Source organism: Balearica regulorum, chromosome 2 (genome assembly GCF_011004875.1).
Source record: "Balearica regulorum gibbericeps isolate bBalReg1 chromosome 2, bBalReg1.pri, whole genome shotgun sequence".
In the NCBI taxonomy this organism is placed as follows: domain Eukaryota; kingdom Metazoa; phylum Chordata; class Aves; order Gruiformes; family Gruidae; genus Balearica; species Balearica regulorum.
The window spans coordinates 125,663,599-125,690,303 of NC_046185.1; the positions used below are offsets into that span (position 1 = coordinate 125,663,599).

General features: G+C 35.8%; 1 protein-coding gene across 2 annotated transcripts in view; it reads left to right on the plus strand.

The window, feature by feature from the left end:
• Positions 1-26,705, plus strand: part of TOP2B (DNA topoisomerase II beta) — a 64,652-nt gene that overhangs the window by 22,412 nt on the left and 15,535 nt on the right. For both annotated transcript variants that reach the window (XM_075745799.1, XM_075745800.1), the window contains exons 6-23: positions 627-724; positions 2,083-2,295; positions 2,378-2,551; positions 9,676-9,777; positions 9,859-9,996; positions 11,562-11,700; positions 15,653-15,810; positions 16,522-16,647; positions 17,495-17,605; positions 17,694-17,799; positions 17,996-18,105; positions 19,078-19,170; positions 19,261-19,375; positions 21,789-21,910; positions 22,745-22,893; positions 24,148-24,379; positions 25,823-25,957; positions 26,405-26,605. In XM_075745799.1, coding sequence (XP_075601914.1) covers positions 627-724; positions 2,083-2,295; positions 2,378-2,551; positions 9,676-9,777; positions 9,859-9,996; positions 11,562-11,700; positions 15,653-15,810; positions 16,522-16,647; positions 17,495-17,605; positions 17,694-17,799; positions 17,996-18,105; positions 19,078-19,170; positions 19,261-19,375; positions 21,789-21,910; positions 22,745-22,893; positions 24,148-24,379; positions 25,823-25,957; positions 26,405-26,605 — 2,522 coding nt within the window. The remainder of the gene's footprint in view (positions 1-626; positions 725-2,082; positions 2,296-2,377; positions 2,552-9,675; positions 9,778-9,858; positions 9,997-11,561; positions 11,701-15,652; positions 15,811-16,521; positions 16,648-17,494; positions 17,606-17,693; positions 17,800-17,995; positions 18,106-19,077; positions 19,171-19,260; positions 19,376-21,788; positions 21,911-22,744; positions 22,894-24,147; positions 24,380-25,822; positions 25,958-26,404; positions 26,606-26,705) is intronic.

Consider the following 26,705-nt stretch of genomic DNA (forward strand, 5'->3'; position numbering starts at 1 on the left):
ATTATTAGTCATTAGAGTAAAATGACTTAAAAAAAATCATACTTTTTCAATATCAATGTGTACAGAGAACTTTACATGTACGTCTTTAATGCCAGTAATTATTAAGTAACAAACAATATTTTCATATTTTGATTATAATGTATGCAAGCATTTAAACATTTAAGCTCTTTAAATGAAGAGAAAAATAAATTTAATCTTAAATGTCAAGTAACCCTAATTTAGATTGTGAATGAAAGTTAGTTCTTGTTCTGTCCTACCCCATATGTTTTGTCCATATTATGAGGTGTGGTTTCAGAGTGATTTGAATCTGATCATGACCTAGTTTTCAGCTGCATCAGGGTGTTGAGGTCACTTGCCTTTCAGCAAGCAACTGGTAGATCAACACTAGGGAAGCGATGGGAGCATCTTGGCCTTGAGGGGAGGAGCAAACTGCTCATTTTTGAGGCAGAAGCAGTTGCACCAGACTGGAGGTAGCGTGAAACTCCATCTCTGGCATCCTTTGATAGCTGTTGACATGTGGCCCAGCTTTTGTCTTATATAGGAACATTTTACTTCATTGGCATACTCTCTGCATATCGTAAATAATGGTTCTGCTGTAGAAAACTTACTATATGTTGTTTTTTCAGGTGGGCGCAATGGCTATGGTGCAAAACTTTGTAACATATTTAGTACAAAGTTTACAGTTGAAACTGCTTGCAAGGAATACAAACACAGCTTTAAGCAGGTATAGAAATCACCTCAACTTTTTTCCTTTGCTGTAATTATAAATTTAAAATTTAACACATTCTCTGTATTTCGTGAAGATTCCATGAAATGAATCATTTAACATTCAAATGGATGTGTAGAGTTTGCAGGCTAGGCAGTTCAGTCAGTAAAATTGTTACTTCTGTGTATTATAATTTGGGTTTTTTTTGTTAAGTAATCTTTTTCTTGGGAGTGTTAGGTGACTAAAAATGAAAAGCAAATTTCTTCTGTTAAAACTATATTCATGTGCATGTGAAAAGGAATATATTTCATTGAAACATTTTGTAACTGCTGTTATATAATTTGTCAAAAAATCTTTCTACGTAGCTGTGCAAACATGGAAACAATTATCTAAATAAATCTGTATGGTGTTAAGAAAAAGATTTTTTCAGTGTTTATGTCATGAATTTCCTTAGCCTAGCTGGACTTCAGTGCAAACCCCCCTCCTTCCCCATTCGAGCCCATTGCTCATTGTTATCATTGTTAGCACACAGACCAAGGGTTGAATGTAATGTGATCTACTGTGGGTAGCTTTGTGATGGCTACCTTTCAAAAAGTTTGAAGAACTTTATTAGAGTATTAGATACCAAAGTTCCTTGGCTTTGGAGTCTTTCCCAGTTGGTAGCTTCCTTCTCTTTTTTTCTGGACAAGTAATTAATTTCTGGTTATGCTGTCATGTTACTACATAAACAATACTTTTTGAAAATTACATGCTTTATGACTTAAAATGCTATGTTTTCCAGTATTTTCAAAAATTTTGAAAATTTAATAAACTAAACTTTGATATATGCTGTGAGTAGGCATTCTGCTTATTCTTATAAATGTGCCCATGTTCTTAAACAGGGAACAATACCAAGACTCATGAGTCAAGTCTGAGCAAGTTGGTTTGTCGAGAAGCATGCTTTGGTACACTGCACAGCCACAAAGATGCTATTTCAGAGACCGAGTCTCTGCACAGGGACTAATAAACCTCTCCGTAGAACTGTGTAGTAGATTACAAGTGTTAAACTGATGGGCAATAAGGACTGTTTGGCTAGCTCACTTGTATCTAATTTACTCGGTTCTGTGGTGGGCTCTATTTGCATTAGACTCATGTCCATCAATGCAAAGATACCTACATATTTACAGAAACCATAAATCTGCTGTCACCGGTGCTTGTGCAAATCTTGGTAAAGCAATTAATTTTATGCATAGAGTTTTAGCAGAGGAAACTTCTAAAAGAAGTCTGTGAGCTTTTTGTTGCGTAGCTGTTGCAATCTTAGCATAGCTGGAAAATGGAAGAGAGGAGGAGGATAACATGTATTGTAAACTAACATCTAAAATGTTTTGTTTCCAAAGACTTGGATGAACAATATGATGAAGACCTCTGAACCCAAGATTAAGCATTTTGATGGTGATGACTACACATGCATTACATTCCAGCCAGATCTGTCTAAATTTAAAATGGAAAAACTCGATAAGGATATTGTGGCCCTCATGACTAGAAGAGCATATGATTTGGCTGGGTCATGCAAAGGAGTCAAAGTCATGTTGAATGGGAAGAAATTACCTGTAAGAGCCTCATTTAAAATATTTTAAGTGTACTGAGTATTTGATGCAAAAAAATAGTAATTGTTATCTGTATTACTCATAGGTAAATGGATTTCGCAGTTATGTAGATCTTTACGTAAAAGACAAGCTAGATGAAACTGGAGTTGCACTGAAAGTTATTCATGAAGTTGTCAATGAACGATGGGATGTGTGCCTCACTTTAAGTGAAAAAGGGTTTCAGCAAATCAGCTTTGTAAATAGTATAGCTACCACAAAGGTGAGTAGTTATATTAAACGATTAAAAAATGTAAATGATAAAAATGTGTGCTAAAGTTATGCCTAGTCAGATGAGAAAATAAATCTGGGTTACTAAAAATAAATAGGTGGGATGATCCTTTGCATGAGAGGACCTAGCAGAGCAATTGAATGCAATCAAAATACATTCGTAGCAGTATTTCTGAATATGCACTAGTTTTTGAAACACTAGTAATAACTATCAGTGATACTGATGTCTTATGTGAGCATACATGATATTGATTAAATATATAATGAATAGAACTATTTTATTCATTCCTTTTTAACACATTGTAATAAAATAATTCTGAAATTAAGGTAAAAAAATGTACAAACCCCTTTAAAGCTAGTAATAGCAAGTTTTGGAGGGCAAAAATGGCTTTTGGTGTTTTTGAAAAATGGCTTTCCATTTATTGCTTTATGATGTATAAAACTGGCCTGAAATGTTGAGACTAATTTTCTTTGTGTTTCTATATAGGGGGATCTAGGTGTTCTCTGTACTTATTAGCAACTACAGTAGTGGTGAAATGATATCATAGCAAATCTTCAGTTATGATGAGGCACCAATATGCTCAACATACTAAAGTACAGTCTTTGTGCTTCTCACATTGCTGGGGTGGTCAGGCACCAAGGCAATCACCTGAAATAAACTAATGTAACTCACTTATGCTAGTTTGGTGTGGCCCAGGTTTAGGGATCTGGGATCCATCCATGGTGCAAGAAATTCTTTTTCATTTCTACTCTTCACAAATTGCACCAGATGAGTGATCTAATAACAGTCAAGCAATTCTAGTGATTGGTGAGGCTGGTTTTGGGGAATCTTAATCATGAGCTTCCCCAAAAATGAGAAAGATAAGAATTTGTAATCAGACACTTAAAAAACCCTTCTTGCTCAGATCTTTTTCTAAAAGAGTTGAACAGAAGAAAATTCTGATGGTAGCACAAGTGGTTCATAAGCACCAATGGTTACACTAAGTGGGGTCCGTAGTCTAGGCAGGTGCCCAGAAGTACCAGTATTAATCTTGGTGGTAGATGGTGTATAGCCAGTGTTTTAGTGGTATATAATTTTTTACTACATAAATTCTTCTAGTGTCATTTTCAGTGTAACTGAACCAGCGTTCAGTGGTAAGAGGGATAGTTTATTTCATTGTAGAATATTTACTTTCTAAGTGTGCATTTTAATTAAATGCTTATCTGATACTTGTCAAAACTAGGGATAACAAATGTATCTGGTAGTTGAAAGGTTAAAACTTAGTTTTAATTCAGGCCTCTTTATGCAACATAAAGAAGAAAAACAGCGTGACCTTAAAGATGTATACAATACTTTTATGAAGAAGGTGGCAATGTAGAGAAACTTAATAATATTTGATAATCAAGTGAAGAAAATGTGTTTGGAAAAAATGAATACTTATTGACGCCTAAGTTAAATATATTGCATACACTTACTCAAAAGATTTTGAATTTGACTCTTGGATCAGTTTTCACCCATCATGCAGTTACACATACGTTGTTATCATATATTCTTTAAGAAAATTCATAGAAAAAGTACTGTGTATTCTTCAAAGGTAAGTGTTGTAATTTCTAGTTTTTCCCACTCTGCCGATCCATGCCTTATGTGTGTGACTGGATGTGGAATGTTCGGGGCCGGTGAACCACCTCACCAGCAATTGATGTGCAACTACCCACTGATGAGACATAATGGCTAGTAACTAACTGCGTCAACTGCCTGTCCCCTTATCTGCTAACAGGTGAGGAGCTCATTTCAGCTGTTTTTTGGTTATTTATCGCTGTTTGCTGAAAGCTTTTCATTTCTGTTTCTGGATAAATTGCACCCAGTCGTAACTTCCCTTCCACCTTTTTTAAACTTGCTTTTAATTCCAAACAAGTTTTTTTTAGGTTGATGGGGGTTTTTTTGAGGGGTGTGTAGAAGGTCAGGCAGTATTTTGAGGCACAACTCCCTTGTTTTGTTCTTGTAAATTTGTTACCTTTGTCAGGTTCCCACTTATTCACAATTTTGCCACAGTAGGCCACCACAGAATTCGACTTCAGGGTCTGAGGCAGCATTTGAAAGAATGTTTGTAGCTATTACGGTTGTGCAGATAACCTTTTGGTGACACTTGTATATAAACTGATTAAACATGGTTGTCTTAAGTTCTCAAATAGTAGCTGTAGTAGAAATTGTAGTAGAAACTTATTAACTGTCTAATGATATTTTTAGTATGGCAGCACTGCTAACTGTAATACTACTAATGATTTTAGCTAATACAGATGCAGTGTCAGATAGTAGAGTAGGGTGGAGGGAACATCTGAACCTGTTAAAATTTGCTGGCGTTCAGCAAGAAATTGAGGACCATTCCAGAGCTTGAAGTTTTCAGATTTATTCTAATGAAATAAACATAATAGAAAACAAATGCAAAGAAAATAAGATTTTATTTCTATAGCTAATTCAATGAAAATTTCAAATTTATAATTAGCTTCTGAATTTGTTTGCCATATGAACCATTTATGTCTGTAGAATTTAAATATGGCTTACTTTGGAATTAATTGAGGCTGTTGGCTATTGATGGTGATATGAATAGAATGTATATAGGGCCAGTCTAAGCTTCATTTTTAAGATTTCAGTTGTTACCATTTCATTAGATGTCTTTGAATCCTGAAGTTTACAAGACTGGGATTCAGTCATTATGGGACTTCTGGGAAAAGAAGGTTATGCAGTTTTAGTGCTCTTTCTCATAATGCAGTAGTCATAATAGTCACTTAGAGCCCTCTAGATTTAGAGAGTATTTTTCTTTTTCTGTCTTGTATGAAAATGTACTGACAGTTGGGGCAGTTATAGGCTGTTATGCTTCTATAGTGGGTAAATGTGCCACCTACTGGTGAGATGGTTGAAAGGTTCCCAGCTGAGCTCTGAACATCCCTCACTCAATGCTACACACTAAGAATGGACACAGGAATGGGGAACTGTTAGAGTAACTAATATCTTCTAAGAACAAGAATTACTGGTAAGTAGCTAATTTTTGATGTGTCAGATGTTAGTTTTAGAAAACTATTTGAAGTGCTAAAATTGAAAAAAAAAAAAAAAAGAAAATTGCTAAAGTTGTAAATACAAAAATATACTGAGATATTCCCATAAGTGTAAGTTTTCAGTAATGTGATGTGTAAAAGTAATGCACTTTACAATTGGCATTCAAATGTGGAATGTTTTTTTAAAACATGTAATTAGATATTTTCCTGTAGTAGCTTTTTTTTACAGTTTGGAAATGGTTTTATTTTTCTTTAAAGTGGCAGGATGTCGATGTATGAACTTTCATGTGAACTCTCCTGTGCTGAAACTCTGTCATCCATATGTGAATAAAAACTGTTGCGCTTTGATTTTGGGGATTTTGGGGGTTTTTTGTTTTGCTTCTTTTTTTTTTTTTTTTCCTGGGGGTATGTGATATGTGTGTGTGTATGTGTTTTTAAGAAGAAATGCCATGAAAAATACTTGTATGTGTGGTGCTTCTAAAAGACGCTAGTGGTTTGTGCTGCTGTTTAGTTGGTGATTCTAGAGACAGACAGAAACCATAGATGGTTTCTTTAACTGCAATTACTGGTTTTGGTTATGACTAATAATATTTACCATCTTAAGCTATTTTTTTACCTCTTCTCTCTTTTTTCTTTTCATCTCTACTTTCTACATGAGGTTGAGAACACAGCTACTATCTCCTGTGAATTCAACCACTTCACATCTTCTACAGTCTTTTCAGATGCATACTCTGCCTTAGAATGTGGAATCCTAACTTTTGATTTTTCCTTCCTAGTTCTTTCTTTTCCTCTGTCTTCTTCTGGCTGCTGTTTATCATTAGTTTTGTTGTTTTCAATTTCTTATTTCCTGTCTATTCTATACTTATACCCATCAAAAGCTTTTTTTTCCTCCTCAGTTCTGTTTTAAAAACAGCTTTAAAGAAGGAGTTTTTTGTTTGTTACCTAATGATGAATGTCTCCATAGGTGTGTTTTCTTTATTTTGTCTGTCCTAATGCAAATTGGTCTGAACAGGAACCATTATTTAGTCTGTATTTTTGTAAGGCTCTAATTGATATTAAGCAAAGGTGGTCTTCTGTGCAAAATATTGAGTGTTGAGTTAGGTGTGTTTTAATTGTATAGGATATGCCTGCGTCACTCCATTCTTTGTTAAAGATAATAGATTTTAGTCAAGGCATTATGAACTTTCTGTAACAGCCACTAGAATTTAGCATTTTGTTATTATTTGTACTTTTTTGTCTATAAATTTAAAGGAAGGCATTTCAATAAGCAAAAATGTAAACAGCTTTTAGATATCAAGGTCTTTAGGACTGTCCATATTTTTGACATCTTTCTGAACAAAGCCTGCTATTTTACCTGTAAGGGAAGTTGTGCCACCTTGGACTTGTAAATATTTAAACATATTTATCACCATTGCTTTAGGAAATTTCAGTAGTCGTTGTTCCATAGAATTAAAGACTACAGAATACATACCTTCAAATACTAGTTGTTCTTCCTAATCTGGAATGTTTTATCTATGAGAGAAGCTTGTGCTGTTTTAGTATGTTCCCTCAGGGTTCAACTCTAGGGTCAGTCCTGTTCAATATGTTTATCAATGATCTGGATGCAGGAGTTGAATGCACCATTAGCAAGTTTGCTGACGATACCAAACTGGGAGGTGCTGTTGACACTCTTTAGGGACAGGAGGCCTTGCAGGGGGATCTAGATAGATTATAGGATTGGGCTATGATTAATGGGATGAAATTTAACAAGTCCGAATGCCAGATTCTGCACCTAGGTTGAAGTAATGCTGGGCACAAGTATAAATTGGGAGAGGAGTGGCTGGAGAGCTGTGTTGTGGAAAGGGACTGGGGGGTGCTGGTTGGCAGCAGGTTCAACAGGAGTCAGCAGTGTGCTCTGGAAGAGAAGAGGGCAAACCACATCCTGGAGTGCATCAAACACAGTGTAAACAGCCGATCAAGAGAGGGGGTTATCCCGCTGTATTCAGCGTTGGTGTGGTCTCACCTGGAGTGCTGTGTGCAGTGCTGGGCCCTACAATTTAAGGATGTGAATGAAGGTCCTTGAATGCATCCAGAGGAGGGCAACAAAGCTGGTGAGAAGGCTGGAAGGAATGTCCTATGAGGAGCAGCTGAGGAGACTGGGTTTGTCCAGTTTGGAGAAAAGGAGGCTGAGGGGCGACCTCATCACTCTACAGCTTCCTGAGGAGGAGAAATGGGGAGGGAAGTGCTGATCTCCTAGAAAGGTGGTTGATGCCCCGAGCCTGTTGGTATTTGGGGCATTTGGACAATGCCCTTAATAACAGTGCTTTAACTTTTGGTCAGCCCTGAAGTGGTCAGCCAGTTGGACTAGGTGATCGTTGTAGGTCCCTTCCAACTGAAATAGTCTAGTCTAGTCTTCAGTAGTAGTTCTGATTCAGATCACTTCTGCATTGTAGAATATACCCCATAACTGTTAGTGTGGTTTACACATGTAGATCAGTAGTCATGGGTAGGATGTAATAGATCTATAATAGACACACCACACCCTCACACCCCCCCCAAAAGCTTATGTGAAATGCCTTTATTTTCCAAGCAATTTAATCTCAATATTGCTTGTCTTCTAGCAGCATGTTTTGGCAATTTTTTTGTAGCTGGTTTAAAGTTTAAGTCCAAAGAGAATTGCAGATAGATAAGGTGATAGCAGATTTGGGCCACCTTCTGAAGGTGTTCAAATGCTTAGTGCTTCCCTATTTAGACTGAATTTCATCAATAGTAAAATCACTATTTAAATAATGAAAATAATATGTATTTTCATCATCTTGCCGTATTAGAAAACATGAGTTATATATGGCTTCAAAAAGGTAACTTTTATGACTTATTACTTCCAAAGTTTAAGTACATAAGTAAATATTTCTTCCTCAGGGTTTGTTGTGCTTGTAGTTGGGAGGTGAATACATAGCCTCCACCAAGCATTTTCTTGCAATAATGGCTTCACTTGAAATATCTAGTGGGATATCTTTAAGCAAGGATAATCAGTACTTAGAGTCCCTCTTTTTTCTAGGGTAAAGGGAAGAATGGTGACAGGCACTGTGAATATTTCACTTTCAGCTGTTATGGTGCAATGCAGGAAGAGAATTATATATATATTCTTTCTTTCTCCACCCCCCCCCCCCGATGATGCAAGAAATTGTTTATAAGTTGTTTTTTTCTTTTTTTTTTTTTTTTTCTTCTTCTGCATTTGGGTAGTAACTGTAAGGGAGTCTAGCTGACTGCTCTTGTTTGCTACAAGACAGGTGGCAACATGATTATGTAGCTACAAGTTATTGCCCTGTGGTCTCCTAAGGAGTTGGTTTGCCAGCTTATGGTTACCTGCATGCTCTGTTATGTATCTCTTGTTGCTACATCAGGTATGAATTTGGAGCAGGTTTAGCCTCTGGTGAATTTTAAAGAGCTCATCTCCTTAAGGTTATATCACTCTGTTCTTTTAAAGTTTTCTGGATCTTGTGGTTGGCTATTTGCATTTTGCCCGCTGTTTGCCATTGTATAAGCCCAAGGCTAGCGAAGAATGCTAATAGCATTTATTTAGAGTTCTGTAAATACAGTTAAGAGAAGGTGAAATGACTTTTGGGAAGGAGTAGGCATGGGTACTGTATATCTGAGGGTGAGCTCTTGAACGTATTTTTTTTTTCCTTATTAACCAAATGGGGAAAGTTTAATTTGATGAACAAATGTATGGTGTTTTTAATCCAAGGTTATTTACGTACCTGTTGAAAAGATACCTCTTGACAGCCATGTGGTGTTGCAGGTACCATCCCAGATTCAGATCTGCCATACTCTTAAGCAGCTACATTTGCAGTCCACCACTGTACAGGGAATGAAGGGTCTCTTGCTTCTTCTGTTCCATGTAACATCCATCATCCTCACTTGTATGAAGATTGAATGACAGAAAAGAAAAACTTTAAAACAAATGTTCCTTTTTTATGGTGCAACTTAATGTGCATGGGTTTTCAAAGTTAATTATGAGTACAGGAGCTTTATTATATGGCTTGAAGCTATTAGGAAATTCAATGGGTTTGTTAATTTTTTTTTTTCTCTTCCGTCATTTAGGGTGGTAGGCACGTTGATTACGTGGTGGATCAGGTTGTGGGCAAACTGATAGAAGTGGTGAAAAAGAAGAATAAAGCTGGAGTTTCAGTGAAACCATTTCAGGCAAGTAACTTTATACAAAAATATTGAAAGAGATGAATGTGGTAATTTTGTTGAGTAAATTGGTTTCTATGTTTTCAACAGGTAAAGAATCATATATGGGTTTTTGTTAATTGTTTGATTGAGAACCCATCATTTGATTCCCAGACAAAGGAAAATATGACATTGCAGCCTAAAAGTTTTGGGTCCAAGTGCCAGCTATCTGAGAAATTTTTTAAAGCAGTAAGTAAAGCATATTTCTTTTTTTTCTGTGAAGCAGAAATTGACATTCTGGGTCGAGTGTATGTATGTTAATGTAGCAGAAGATTAATTAGTGCATTATGGTACTCTAGTGACAGTAACATACTATGAAAATGGAATGGAGGAACTTCTGTTCATTCTCTTACCTTAATAATGGAAGCAATGACTGTGTTTTGTCAGTTGCCCTGGATTTAAAAGCGAGCTTTACCAATCAGCTCATTTCTTGGAGATTTTGGTATTTATATTGGTGAAATGAATTTGACTCTTAAAACCTAAACATAGGCCTTAACTAATTTTTTGTGTTAAAATATTTCCTTGAGGTTGCGAATATTGTCTACCTTATTATTTGATATCAGTCTTATTCTCTTTCACTAAAATGTGAAGAGAGGGAGGGAACATGTCATATTTACTTAATCTTCCAGTAATCAAAGAAATGCAAAATTGTGGCTGTAGTATTCAAAGTGATCATTATTCTCAGGCAACAAATTTAGAAATTTTGGCTGTAGACAGGCTAACAATTGCTACTCTAAATGAATGTATTAGTAGAAATACATGGTAGAGGTTTTTCCTTTAAGGAAAGAAGGAAAAGTAGAATTCTGTTGGCCAGAACTCATTATACTAAGTCCTATTTAATGCCAGTAGCATAACTGGAACTCCAGTAGTAAGGAGAATGGTACTACTGCTAATACTCTTGGCATCAAAACTTAATTTATTGTATAGTGTTTTATTCTTCTAATTCTGTGTTACTGGTGACATTCTTATAGAACTTACAGCGAAAAAATAACGCAACGCGATCTTGTATTCATTCTTCAGATTTTGTCATATATTTTGTGTTTCTGTCAGTTGGTTTAATTTACAGTCTTTCTAAAATTCCCAGAAATGAGCATTGATCTCCAGAGGCATTAAATGTGCAGCAGAATCTCTAACCAATGAGTGCTGTGTTATGGGGGCTAATGAAAAGCCAAAGCTCACAGTATTTTGCTCCACCTGTATTTTCTTTTGATGTGAAACCAAACCTAAAGCAGTTTTAGTTTAGAAAATATGCTATATGTTATTTTTGCTGCAGATGTGTTTCTTAAAATGTTATCAGCTTCTCAAATGGTTGATACAGAGCCTTATGCTTAAATGCTTTTGGCTGTCTTTCAGCCATTTTCAGCCATTTCCAAAGAAACTTTAAATGGTCATAAATATCCCATAAGGTTACTTTTTGCTGTCAAAGTCCAGGAAGCAGGTGCTTAGTACCTAAAACATCTCAGCACATCAACCGCACAACAGAAGACAACCTCTTGTTAGGTCTCAGTCCTGTTTTCCTCCTTCCACCAATTATAAAAGGGGTGGAAAAAAAGCTGTGTGTGTTGTGTTTTTTGTGCATAAAATGCTAAACAGTAAGGTATGTGTTAATTCCTTGACCTTTTATATGTTGCAGTTTTTAAAATTTAGAGGACTTTGAGAAACAGCGTTAGGTCAGTGACTTAAAATTGAGATATAAGAATCTGCTGTGTGAAGCTTTATTTTTCTCATCCACAATTCTGATCTGTTACTTATAGGCCTCTAACTGTGGTATCATAGAGAGTATTTTGAATTGGGTCAAATTCAAGGCACAAACTCAGCTGAACAAAAAATGTTCATCGGTGAAACACAGTAAAATCAAGGGCATTCCAAAGCTGGATGATGCTAATGATGCTGGTAAGAGCACTTATTTTTAATGTCTTTAATGTTTCATAGATTTTTCACAGACATCATGATTTTTTAACCAGACTTTATTTCTCATCCTTATGTATATTTTTTGATAGAAAAATATAGATAGAAAAATATTAGATAGCTTTATAGAGCTAGAATTAAAGCGTGACGGTGAGTTTGATATACCATCCTTTCTAGGGTAGAGAATTAATAATACTGAACAAAAGTGGCAGTCTAGTTCCATATTGAAAGAGTGCGTATTTTCTAATTGTGGTTTCCAGCTAAATAGTGTTACCAATTTTCTATTTTGGAGGTGACTCGTCTTCTTGACCTTTCTAATATAAAAAGATCAGACTCTTTATAGGGTCACAAGCTATAGGAAGTAGATCACATAGTATGCAGACCTGAGGGAATGGTTCAAGATACTTTTTTTCATGAGACTTTAAATGCCATTAGGTTCCTGTCTGGGGATATAGGGCAAACTGGCAGTCTCTGCTGGCTTTCTTCCTAGCACAGATAGAAACCAAGATCACCTGACCATCTTTGTGCCAATAGCAGTGGGATGGGAGTTGTCCTTGAATTATTTGAGGGACACATATGACTAAAGACCTTGAAATGTTGCCAGTCTGTGTTAATGTTAGTTGATTTTTTAATACATCCTTACATTAAGCAAAGATAGAGAAATTGTAATGAAGTAGGTGGGTGGGTTAAGTAAGTAAACGCATGTAAGACTGCTAAAGAAGCTTTTTTGTTTTTGAGCTCCAGCGTTCAAGTCAAAGATGACTTGATGAGATGATGAATTTTGTTTAATTTTCCTCCCTTTCTTTTTGATTCCTTGGGTTCAGGTTATTGATTTTTTTTCTTAATTGAGTTTTCTTCAGTATTTTATTACTTTTCCAGTTATTCAGATGTCATATTTTGCCTCAAAAGTTGATAATCATGTCTCCTTTAACTTGTAACAGGGGCACTAATAAAATATTACATTCCCTTTCAAGTTGAAACTTCCTCAAATAGGAAGGCATGTAGGGATTCATTTGGGCTCAACACTGATGCTTAAAGTTTTGTATGGCTTGGGTCTCTGTTACTGAGGTATTTCTTGGCCACCTAGTTATTCTGATATGGGGAGCATATAAGAATACTTGCATCTCCCAAGGAGGCTTACCCAGGTATTGGTTTATTGAAGATCTGGAACATACTAGACTTCTCACATTGAAGGCATCGCACATTCGGGGTGGACGCACAGGAAGGCAGAGAGGCATTCAGTTTCAGAGTACAATGCATGTTGTCATATTCACACTTGGCCTGACTTTCTGAAGTGTTATGTATACTGGCAAAAATGTTTTAAATTGGAGGTTCACAAGTAATACATTTAGTAAAAAGTTCTTTGGTCCTTTCTTTTTAAAGATTGAAAGTACCATATGGATCATGTGTTTGCTCTTGAAAATGAATAAGAGTTTCTTGTTCTTCTTGTGCAAGAACTAAGCTAATACTATAATCAGGATCTCTGACCTCAATAAAAAGCTGCTTTCATTGAGAAGGGGAAGGCAGAAAATGATACAGGAGAGTCACTCCTTTAGTGTGGCTGAGTGTGTGTTGGTTGCTCTGCTCCTGAGAACTTGTCTCAATGAACTTTAGTTGGTGACTGCATCTGACTGAAAGCTTGATGTTTCTTAACATAAGAGCATAAGGAAGTCCTGGTACCATGGAAATTCTTCAATGAGTACACAGACAAAACACTGTAGAACTATGAATCAATTTTTCTGTCTTTGGGATCTTAATAGAAAGGATTAGAGATTCTCAGGGTCAGGTGAAGAAAGAACTGTGAGAGAGAGAGACAATGATCACTTCCAGGTCCAAAAAATTCAACTCCTTGCTATATGAGTGTTTGCTATGAATGTGCACATGACTAAGCATATTGTGAAGAGTTACACAGTCACAAATAGTCTTTTCAAAAGAATTTCAGACCTCTCCATAAGCTGGAGAAAAGGTTTAACTGATGTATGGAGATATAGTTTCAGGGAGATTGCTTCATACATGTCACACAGAGATTATCTATAATCTGGCAGCAAAAAGTAGTTGTCTTATTTGATGTAGTTGCATTTCAGGACAAATAAATATTTGTAAGGGTCCCAGGAATTACACTTTCATAAGCACCCCAAATCAGATGAGGGAACAGGGTTGGCTTGGATTTCTAATAGCAGGTGCCAGTAGTTGCTGGACTGAAGTAGTCCAGTGCAGCTGGGAGACAATTGTGTCTGGCCACAGACGCCTCTGGCTTTAATTCTTCCTGTGGTTTTCACATTTTATTTTTACTTCAAGAGTGAGTTTGTAGCTGAGGTCCAGCATCCACAGGTTTCTTGAGTGCCAGGTACAACTGAATTTTTGAATACTGGTTAATACTTAGGAATAGGAGAGAGATGTATCTGTAGAGTGAGGTACTTGCTGCAGATTTACTCCCCAACTGAAAAGAATGAGTCCTATATCTGGTCATTCTTGCTTTCTTGAGATCTTGATGAGGTATACATAGCTCTATGGCTTGTTGGAGGAGAAGAGGTAGAAATGAAGGAAAAATAAAGAACCAGGAATAGGAATATAGGATTGTAAGGGAGCAGCTAGATTATTAAATCTGGTGAAGGATAAAAGAGTTCTTGGAACCTGCTGGTTCCTCTACTTTTCGAGTTCTTTAGACCTGTGTTCAGGAAAATACCTGGGACATTGTATTTCCATGATATTAATTGCTAATGATCACATCCATTCCAGAAGAAAGTGCACCTGGATCATATTCAGGTGTGTTTTCTGCCATTTATTTAGGAAAAAAATTGTGTCATATATTCTAAAACAGCAGACTAGTATTTATTTTGGTATTTGGATTCCACCTTGCTGATAGCATGGTAGCTGTTGACACCTTTTGATACAGTGTGAATAGCTGCCTAATTTAGATTATATTAAGCGGTATGTCTGATGCAGAAGACCAAAGATATTGAATGTAAGTTCTGTGTAATACGAAGTGCAGAGTTGTTTTTACCTACGTGGAAAAGACAAATCAAAGCACCTATTTTAAATGTTAATATATTCAAAATTATCTTATTAACAGTAGATGAGACTCAACAAGCTTAAATACTTTTTGCAGTCTTTCCTACCACTTGGCCTTGGTAAAATAGCAAAACTGTTTAATAAGCATTCATACCCTTGGAAAAGGGTGGGTTCCTTTTTTGAACCTGTTCATTATTTAGAACATCTATTCACCTATTACAGTTGCAATAAACAGAATATACATGTCATGCCAGTTTTGAGCACACTGGACACACAGGCACTGAAATGCAGTGTGTCTTGTAGAATCAAAATCAGTAAAGATTTGTTTTTTCTGTTTGAGAAATTTCTAAGACTGTAAGTTCTGCTTTTTTGAGCTTTTCTGTCAAGTTTTTCTTACAGTTGCCTGGCTTCAGCCAGTGGAAAATAAAAAAAGAAACCCCCAAAATGTAATTTAATAAATTACTTCTGAAAATACACTGTGAGGAAAGGGGAAGTGAAGAATGGGAAATAACTCCTGCATATAACTCAGACATACATAATGTATGTGTGTAAGAAATTTGCAGCTAGAAAAATGAAATGGTAAAGGTACAGGAGCAATCTGTCTTTTTTATTTTTTGTGCTGACTTGTGGAGACCATTACATAAGATGTGCCACTGTTGCATGCCATTTTGTCTATTTTGATCCTTGTCCGTAGCAATCTATAGTGTATTGCTAAGGACAAGGATACTTATTTTTGTCGTGTAGTGTTGTGTAGTTTTAGTGGTATGGAGGGCCATCCCTAAAAATAGAAATTCAGCCTATTTAAATTACCTGACGTAGAGTAGGAAGAATATTAGTGACCAATGCAATTATATTTCTGTTATTTGAGTTTAAAAGTTATGCTTTCTGTTTTTTTGCCTTCCTTCTACTTCTTCCTGGACTGCAGGTGGCAAACATTCCTTGGACTGCACATTAATATTAACAGAAGGAGACTCTGCCAAATCTTTAGCTGTCTCTGGCTTAGGTGTTATTGGTAGAGACAGGTATGGAGTATTCCCACTAAGGGGTAAAATTCTCAATGTTCGAGAAGCTTCTCACAAACAGGTAAGTAGTCTTGTCACCTCCCTTCTAGCTGACAAATGGATGTCTCCTGTTTATTTTTTTATTTCTAGGGTTACATCTTCATATTTTAATTTTTATTTTTTCATTAAAATCTTGTGGCTGGCATTTCATAAAGTATCAGCTACTTTAAAGCCTGGGATTGGCCTGGAAATATTAAGTATAGTAGTACAGTACTAGAGTGATAAAGTTCATTTCTTCACAAGTGCAAGGAAATTCTGCTATGACTCATATTAACGATTTACATGAATACTTAAAAAACCTAAAATTTTATATTCTCTCCATTGCTGTGTGATTTCATTTACTCCTGATGTGAGGCAGAATTACCTATCCCATTACTCCTGCCCTCCATACTTCATCTATAGTAAGATGTGTGTAGCAGATGCCAATAGAAGTAATGAAAAGAGAAGGCAGCTTTGTGAGATGTCTTTTTGTTACATGCACTTTTCTCCCTGCCTTCTGGACTCAAAGTGCTGTAGCTGTAGAGGAGAAAGGGAGTAGTGCACTCTTGATAATTTGCATGTACAGAAGAAATATTTTCAAGTGTGAAGGCTGCAAGGGGGCTGGGGATAAAAAGATTCTGAAGTTGAGGTAGGGTTGCATTGAAAAAGTAGCTGTAACGCCCACCTACACAGATTGGGATATTTCTGAATTTCTGCTGTTTACACTGGCTGCAATGATAACTTTTTAATACAGATTATGGAAAACGCAGAAATCAACAACATCATCAAAATAGTTGGACTACAATACAAGAAAAGCTATGAAGATCCAGAATCTCTGAAAAGTTTGAGATATGGAAAAATTATGATCATGACAGATCAGGTTAGTCTGAAACTCACAGGTTTTAATGTATAGAACTTCTTAAAATGTGATTTACTACAATTTGGTAGGTTACGCTTTTGTGCGTTATAACCTGCCTGTGTGCTATGGCAGTGTGGATGTATTCAGAGGGAATCCCTAATGTATGAGGTTTCTTTATGGGAATAATTTATTCATATGTTGTTTTGGTTACTCCGAAAGAACAACTGAACGTTGCTGCACAGTAGCAGAGATGCCAAAGGAATAATAAATACATGTATAAAGATGAATGCTTTTGATAACTCAACAATATGTTGAATGTAAGTACAAAAGGAAACAGTAGATGAGGTAGTAATGCTAGAAAGCCTGGGAGAGACAAGAATGCAAGCAATTATTTTTGGACAATCTCATGAAATGTGTGCTATTGTTCAGATTTTAGAATCTAGGAATTCTGTGCTTTGGATATTTGTGAAGCTTTGTTATTTTTTTCCCTGAGAGGTTGAACTCTCAAGCATTAACACTAATGAGAACTGTGGGCCAGGCTTGGCTTTCTTCCACAAAGATTCAGTTCTGTGATGTCTGGGAGAGCTGTCTACCTCTCAGAAGAAACATGCCACAGGCAAAGCAACCTTTGAGCTGCAACTGTGCATTTGGCTTGGAAGAGTTTATTATTAGCTCAGGAATAGTGCCTTTCACAGGTGGCTATTTTATACCCAAGTCCAGTTTGGAATCCAAATTAAAACTGTTCTCTTGAATATTTTCTGTCAGCAGACATTGTTTTGATATATCCAGGCCAGTGAGTGGTTTATTGGTGGTTTTGGGGGATCTGACGTTTTATAAGATTGCCTCATGTTTTCATGCCCTGATTTAGGATCAGGATGGATCTCACATAAAAGGCTTGTTGATCAATTTTATTCATCACAATTGGCCATCACTGTTGAAACATGGTTTTCTTGAGGAATTCATCACTCCTATTGTAAAGGTATGGGTTCTATTAATGAGATTTTATTTATTACTTACAGTGCAACAGAAAAGTTGATTAGGTTTTGTTTTGTTTTGTTTTTTTAAAGGCAAGCAAAAATAAGCAAGAACTTTCGTTCTATAGTATTCCTGAATTTGACGAGTGGAAGAAACATATGGAGAATCATAAAGCATGGAAGATAAAATACTACAAAGGTTGGTTTAAAAACAAATAAGTGAACCTCATGGATCTAGAAACACATAATAAATGGGTGTATGAAGTTTTATATGTGGCTGTTTTTATGATAGTATCTTCTGTAATGATTTTATAATATTCCCAGTAAAATAAAATGGGTAAAATAATAAAACTTAAATTTTGAATATGGAGTAACTATTTATTTTTATTATACAGGTTTGGGTACCAGCACTGCTAAAGAAGCAAAAGAATATTTTGCTGACATGGAAAGACATCGGATCTTATTTCGATATGCTGGTCCTGAAGATGATGCTGCCATTACACTGGTAAGAACTTATAAGAGTGCTTCTACATGATAAGTTGTTGTTTCTATGTTTTACTGAAAATGCCACTTGAGAAAGTCCTAACAGGGTTTGTTTTCTTGTTTGGGGGGTGGGGTGGGGTGTTGAGTAACTGAAAAAGATACTTTTGGAAGAGAAGGAAGCTTTTGGAAAATTTTGCTTAGACCACATATTCAATTTTTGTGTATTTTTTCTCACAGTCTTTTGGAGAAGAAACTCATGGAGGGGAACTCTGTTTCTGTAATAGGTCAACATCTTTCAGAACGTTCCTGTGTCCTTTTGTGTAGTGATAAGTGGTTGCTTTAAAGTGACACTGTGTCATCATGAAGACTAAGGCCCCCAGTCAGCTGGCGTAAACCCTGACTTAGTCTTTTCATGCAGTGTCAATTTTGTCAAGTTGTCAATTTTCTTAAGAGGACCAGGGCCAACCACTCAGGAACAGCTACAAATTATTGGTGTTCCGTGGCTGACAGAGCAAACAGGGCATGGAGAGGACAAGAAGAGTGGGGTATTTTTTTTAATACCTTCAATTTATTTTCTTGATGACAGCTGGTTATAGTTCAGTCTAAATGATGAACTCAACCTTAAAATTATTTGGGGAAAGGTCCCAATACCTTTAAACTTGTATATCAAAGGACAACTCTGATGTGAAGAGAGGAATAAGAATGATAAGGTTTGTCTAAATGTGTACAGATTTTGGGAAAGTAATTTAAATTTATAAATTATGATCAATGAGAGATCTGTCAGTTCAAAAAACTTGTGCAATCATGTCTGAAAGGTCATGCGCTTTTGCTACTGCTTAAACGTAAACATTAGTCATATGGATTATCTTGTCCAAATAAGTATTATTGAATACTGGATCAGATAGTGCAGTACACTTAAAATTCTGACTAAAGTAACATGTGTTTACCCAAACATATATACGCTGATAATTTAGTGTGCTTGGAATCTTTTCAGGCCTTCAGTAAGAAGAAGATTGATGATCGAAAGGAGTGGTTAACAAACTTCATGGAGGACAGGCGACAGCGTCGGCTACATGGCCTTCCCGAGGTGAGTCCTAAATAATAGTAATAAGTCTGGTAGGTGTGATTTAAATGTAAGGGGTTTTTATTGAATGAATAATGTATGTGTTTTTTTCAGCAATTTTTATATGGTACAGCAACAAAACATTTGACTTACAATGATTTCATTAACAAGGAGTTGATCCTTTTCTCAAATTCTGACAACGAGAGATCTATCCCTTCCCTTGTTGATGGTAAGCTGATAATTCATTACAATTTTTTGGAACATACCTCTTTATTGTTGGTTTTTAAACCTGTGATTTATATTGGAAATTGATGCATTCAAGTAGAGAATATAAGAACTTTTATATTTTTGTTTGTTACCATTTATATGCTAAGGAATTGCCATGTTTCTTCTGTGAGGAAGTGTAAGCTGTTGCTGTGCAGCTTTTTTACTTAACCAGACCTATTCCCTTGACCATACAAGGGCTTTGTTTCTAGTCAAACCATCAGAGAAAGCAAGTCTTTTAAGTGCTTATAATAATTAAAATTCAAGTTGGCAGCTGAGTGCAGATGAAGATGCAAATATTTTCTCCCTTCAGTCTTATACCACAGGCAGTGTTTTAGTGGTTACTGACTTTTCCTGTAATCTCGCTAGGGTTGGTTAACTCTCTCCTTGCAATAGCATGAACATTAAAAGAGGCAGCTTACTACATTACAGCTTCATCTCTAAAACTGACTGTAGACAGCAGGAGCAGGAATTTCTGCCTATATTATTGTCAGTATGCATATGCTTACTAAGATACACAAAAAAGACCTTGAGGTTTTGGGGGGAGGGAGACATATTTATCTCCAATTTCTAGTGCATTTTTTATAGTCAGCCTTCTTGGCACTACAGACCCGTACCAAAATATTTGTGCAGCAAGAGGGTTTTATATTTTAGATGAGGAAGTGGGGTAGCTCACAGATGGATAAGGGGTAGTAGCTTCCCGGTAGGATGGATCTCCAGCTCCACTGCAGAATGATGTAGATACATCTAATCCAAGGATGTCAGTCTCTGTTTCAGCTTCTCCAGACTTACTTCCTCACATAGTTAAGTACTTGGATTAACTGGTAGTCTCTATGCAAGCATTTCATAGTTTACTGCTCTGGAAGAAGATTCACTATAGATCTGCATGTTTCAAGAGGTGTAGTTCCTTATAACATACTCCCTGCTGACTGCTTTCTCAGAAACAGCAGAATGATTTTGCTGAAACTTAAAATAAAGAATGAGCTTGCAGTAGATACCTGTTCATTCGAACTGGAGTTCTCCAAGATTGTGTCTACAGAAGTATAAGAAAATGAGAAGAAAATGTATTTATTTATTTATTCATATATTTGCGTGTGCGCATGTATGTATATATATAATATAATGTATGTGTACATATTATACATATTACATATAATTGCTGTGTTACACATATTATGTATAACACTATACATATATAGTATATACTATACAGTATAGTATTTACAGTATTATAAATATAATATTTTATATGTGTATACAATTGCTATCAGTGTTTCTGCCAACTTTGGCTGTAATTCTGCATTCTGGGCATGCTCAGCAGGTGTAGTAGTCCAGCAATTGTTTTGTTCTTCAGTATCATCAGGTGACACATAACAGGCTGGTTTGGTAGCAAATCTCAGAAAAAATAGAGAGGAAGTACATTTTGGCTATCTCTTCACAGTTACTAGCTACCACTCTTACTCCTTGGTGATTCTCCTGTGTAAAGGAAATCCTCTGTTACATTCAATATTTTTTTGGTAGAAAAACATGATGTAGGCCCATTGTAAAGAAAATTGGATGTTACATATTTCAATGAAATAGAGATTAGAGTCAGTGTCTTTTTTTTCAATTGTTTTTAATTTTTGCTCTTACATTTGACCCAGTTTAGTAATGGTAACATGTAGCAATATTTTAGTGCATTTCAGAAATGTATGTGAATTAAAACACTGAGTAGCTCAATAAGCATGATCTAGAACTGGTTATCAGTTATAGATAACATGCAGAAAAAACGATGCAATCCCTTCAACACAGATGTTGTACTTAGTGTGCCTAAGCAATAAAAATGAAAAAGATGATCAAAGAGACTGGCTTCTTAAAACTTTAAAATATCTAAAAGGGAGACAAATAACATATCTTTTTTGTTGAATTTTAAAGAGTATTTGAGAATTTCACACAAAAAGTAAAATTTCAGAATGCTTTAAAACACATGTAAGCTGCGGTTGCAGTTGTGACTGCTGAATTTGTGGTGATATTCTTAGGAAAAAGATTTTGCTGAGGAGACTGGAGAGAAATAACTCTTGACTTGTGGAAGCTGTACATTTAGGATAAAGTTGCTGTTTATTAGAATAATGTATTGTATGCTGCATAATAATGATTGGCTTAAAGAGTTACACTTCCACTTTTCTGGTAACTTTTTCAGTTTGGTAAAATATTTTTTATTTTTTTAAAAGAACTGAAATATTAATTTGTTATTTTGTTGATATTACAGTGTGAATTTGTTTTCATTTAATGTTTGGGCTTCTTTTAAGAGATCAGAAATTATAGTAGGGCAAAACAAGTTTATTACTTAAAAATATATGCTTATGTATGTGTTGAAAATTGGATATTCTTTTTAATAGGTTTAAAACCAGGGCAACGCAAAGTTTTATTCACTTGCTTTAAGAGAAATGATAAACGTGAAGTAAAGGTTGCTCAGCTGGCTGGTTCTGTTGCTGAAATGTCAGCTTATCACCATGGGGAGGTGAGTATGAATGATGGTAAAGTTATGAGGATTTTTAGTCTATATAAAATATTAGGTAAACATTTGCTGTGTTGAAATTGCAAACCTATTGACTATAAGTCTACTAATCACAGATTTACTTTTAAAGAAAATGAACCAAACAGTTCGTAGCTTAATAAGACAGCATATTTCCATTCTTTTCAAGTCTTTGTGCACAGTGGTATCCCAAATAGTTTGTGAGTTGTGGCGAAATAGTAGATAACTAAATTACCTAGGCAAATGCTAGATTCTCAAATCATAGGAATATAGGAACTATGTACTAGGACAATTTTTGTCTTAAACAAGAAATATAGTCTTTTAAGGTAAGAAGAAGAGACACTGTTCTTTGAAAACGTGATACAGTGTTGGAACAGAGATTATTTCAAGCTCCTGTTTTGCTTATATTTATCTGAAAAATTAGCAAAAGTTGCCATATTAACAGTATCTCTCCATTCCTCCTTCTCTCCCTTTAAAAGCAGTGAGTAGTAGTTTATTCAGTAGTAAGTGCAGTCAGTTTGTGCCCCTTTCATTCCTCCAGAGAAGTGCTTTAGAAAAAATAGAGAAGCCCAGGGGTTTTCATAAGCATAGAATGTAAGGACACTTAAATCAGGGAGGCAATGTGGCTGTGGAAGAGGAAGCATTATGTTTTGCCAGCAGCTCTTGTAATAGGTTTACAACATTCCTTTCTCAGAGAGACTACTTTTTTGAAATTGAATTAGCTTAGTCACACTATTTTTGGGCATTAAAAATATTTTTTATTGGCCGATTAGGAAAGACTATCTCTTCTTAATACTATGACTATGTATTTTCTTGCAGCAAGCGTTAATGATGACTATTGTCAACTTGGCTCAGAACTTTGTTGGAAGTAACAATGTTAATCTGCTACAACCTATTGGTCAGTTTGGTACCAGGCTTCATGGTGGAAAGGATGCTGCGAGCCCTCGCTATATTTTCACCATGTTAAGGTAAACACAAATGTAAAGCTAAACACATGCTTTAAAAAAGCCTTGTTACGAAACTAATCCTTTCACAGGGTTTTTTTAGGGGAGAGGAGGGGGGGGGGGGGGAATTGGAATATTTTGATAGAAGCTCAAATTCCACTTTACATCTGTAAGTGTGTTTTTGCACCAGGATTTTTTTCGTGATTTTCCATGCATAGAAGTACTGTGGGAATCATAGCTTTTAAGGAATTAAACATTGAATCATAAGGTTGAAGACTGAAAATGTAAATCACTCAGATTAGTTACTGATCTTAAATTGTGACTTCTTGCAGAAGCAGCTTTCAGTTTCCCTGTTCAGTGTGAAATCTATTCAGTTTCACAATAAAAAATGTATTGCTACCTGGTGACGAGTTCCGCAACTCAGCATAGACTAGAAAGTTGAGATGGATTCTTTTTCTTTTGGATGAGTTTCTTCATATCAAGCTAAATTACACATACATAATTAATAGTGAAGACCTAATTTAATGATGCTGATGTTTCACAACTAATACCTTGAAGTTCAATTTGGTATGCAGCATGTTAGAATGTGTTCCTCAATATAAATTACAGTATTTTATAAGTTATGTTGCTTCTTTTATTTCCTAATTTGTGTGATATTTTGCCTAAAATTTCTTGTAGTTTCTTCTTTTCCTCTGATTGTAAGCTTTATACATAAGTATCAGGTTTTATTCCCTTTCTCATATATGTTCTTTCTGTAGCAACCTAGTTTTGTACATTTTCCTTTTTTCATGAGGTGCTGGAAATCGTGTTCACCCAGGAGAATGTACTAGATAAGCAAAAGGAGTCACCAGTAAAACCTCTAGTATTTTCAGAGACTGCTAGGCCTACAATTAAGCAATGAAGTTTTGCAACTGTTTGCATGCTGTGTTGCTTTATTACTGGGTGACCTACTGTCACATTGAACTCTGTGTTCTGAGTGCTTCAAAGAATGGTATTTTTGTAGATGTTAAATGCTATTAATTACTAGTGTATTGTGTACGTGTGTTACGGTGAAGGAAACAAATATCATCTGTTAGGAACACACTCTTCCATTGGAAAGAACTTCCTTTTCTCAGGTAGTATGTACATTGTATTTTCAGCTTCAGAATGGCAAAGAGAAAGGAAGACATGAGAAAAATCTACAAATAGATCATATCTGGACCCATGGACTAATAAAGCATTATGTACTTTACTTACGGGGCTCCAGTTAAACAATTTTCTTCTTTTTCTTTCTTCAAGCCCTTTAGCAAGGCTGCTTTTTCCATCAGTGGATGACAACTTGCTTAAATTCCTTTATGATGACAACCAACGTGTAGAACCTGAATGGTATATTCCCATCATTCCTATGGTTTTAGTAAACGGAGCTGAAGGAATTGGTACTGGATGGGCCTGCAAACTTCCAAACTACGATACCAGAGAGATTGTAAACAATGTCAGACGAATGCTGGATGGCTTAGATCCCCACCCAATGGTAAAAATAATAGTATATGCTGGTATTTATATGTTTACTAAACAAACCTTATTTTGTACTTACAGAATGAATTCATATGAGTCTAGAAATACTTGATTATTGGAACATATGAGTTGGATTGTCCTAGTAATTTTGTGTAGGATCTTTACTTGACTGTTGGGATGAGGCTGGGAAAGTTCACCTTGAAGCAAAAACATTGAAATTTCTATATTTCCAATTATTTCAGAGGACTTTTTTTCAGTCTGCTGACTGTAAGCCTTTACAGTTGCAAGTCTTACAGGGTAGTTATGACATGGCTCCTTTTTGAAGGTATACTAATACTCGTCTTCAGCCAAGCTTAACATTTGCTCTGGCTTGTCTGAATGGTACTCTCTTTTATATGCCTGTAAGCATACGAGAAGATATTGCAACTATTCAGGAAAATCACCAGCTTCTGAATGCAGCTAGCTTCTGTTCCTTTATTTAAAATTTTATAAGGAGTCTCGTAAGTGGTGTATACCTGAAAAAAATTGGACAGGAAGAATGCCTGGGTGAACCCAGAATATCTGTAGCCAACAGATGAAATACAGAAAATGGAACCTTTACTTTACAACTGATGGATATTGCTACTTTGCTGTGTTTACCAAGTCACAGAAGCAGAAACATCTTTTCTTCTCTACTTTGATCACAGTTCACTGAGCATGCAGTATCAATTTTCATGACATAGTGAATTTTCTTTTGCAAATTCTTGGGAACAATGAATAGATTTATTTTTTTATTTTTTTTTTTTAATTAATGCAATCCATTGCCCTTCCTTTAGGACTCCTAGGCCTTCTGTGTAGTCTCACAGTCAATTGAAGCTTCACTGTGATTGAAAGAGGCAGTTCTGCCTCCATCTAGCTCCTTTCTGTATGCTGGTATGTGTTTGTGGCTGCATGGTAAGCTGGATAAGGGAATCAATTCAGTTAAAAAAAATTCCCCACCCTGTTAGTAACTTTTCAAACTGGATGGGTTCCACTATCTTTGCCAAACAGCACAACAATGAAAAAATGGTTAGGGGAGGTAGCACCACTTCTGTAAAGTTATTGTGAGACTAGGGTATTAATCTGCTTTCTGTCATGCCTTATCTGTTCTTGCAGTTTTCTTTAAAAAAGAAAAAAAAACCCGAAAAAAAACCCCACCCCACAAACAAAACCCCTACCACCTCACTGGGTTCAGCTGCATCTTCTTAATCACTTATCGACTCTGTAGATGTTAAAATGCACATGACAGAAGCAAGTATGTGTGTATTCTTTTTTTTTCTGTAGTATTTTTCCTATGACTTAAGATTTTCACAGGCATGAGAAGCTGGTTGATGTATTAGTGCAATATAAAGTGATAGCTGTATGGTGTATAGGAAACAAATATTTTTCCAATGTTTTAGTATAAAGATTATTACTGCTTTGCTGTTTTTTGCAATTTCAGCTTCCAAACTACAAAAACTTCAAAGGAACCATTCAGGAACTTGGTCAAAACCAGTATGTAGTCAGTGGTGAAATATTTGTGGTTGACAGGAACACAGTAGAAATTACAGAGCTTCCTGTAAGGACATGGACTCAGGTAAGTAACAGTGAAATACATTTACGTAAAACCAAAAAATGACAGAAAGTTCCTTATTAAACTATGTAATCCTGAATCCTGATGAACTTTTAACACCATTTTCCTGATACTTATACATAGATGGAAGGGAACATGGCTTCATTCTTTCGTGTGCCTTTGTAGAAGATGTTTTTCTACTTGTGCCATCTACTGTCCATACTACAAAGATTATCTGCTTCTACATTTAATCCCCTTTTTCTTTTGAGTAGACTTTTCTGTCCTTGTTAGATGGCTCTTATATTTGTGCTAGTCTTGGCCTGCATTTTGCAGGTTATACTGGTTCTTTAAAGTATAACTGATATCAGACATAATGCACAAAGCTTTGAAATCTTATTTTGTTTAGTTGGTTTAAGGAGTTAGGGATTTTAAGAAGTTTTTAAGAAGTTTTTGTTACCCTATTTTTTATAGGTGTACAAAGAACAGGTTCTAGAACCTATGTTGAATGGGACTGAAAAAACTCCAGCATTAATTTCTGACTATAAGGAATACCACACTGATACGACTGTGAAATTTGTTGTGAAGATGACAGAAGAAAAACTTGCACAGGCAGAAGCTGCTGGATTGCACAAAGTCTTTAAGCTTCAAACAAGTCTTACTTGTAATTCTATGGTAACTTTCTCATGTTTGGCTATCAGAATCCTTACTGTTTCTTGTTTTAAACTCAAATGTTTTTGTAGTGTACTTTGATATTGAACAGTGTACTGTGTAT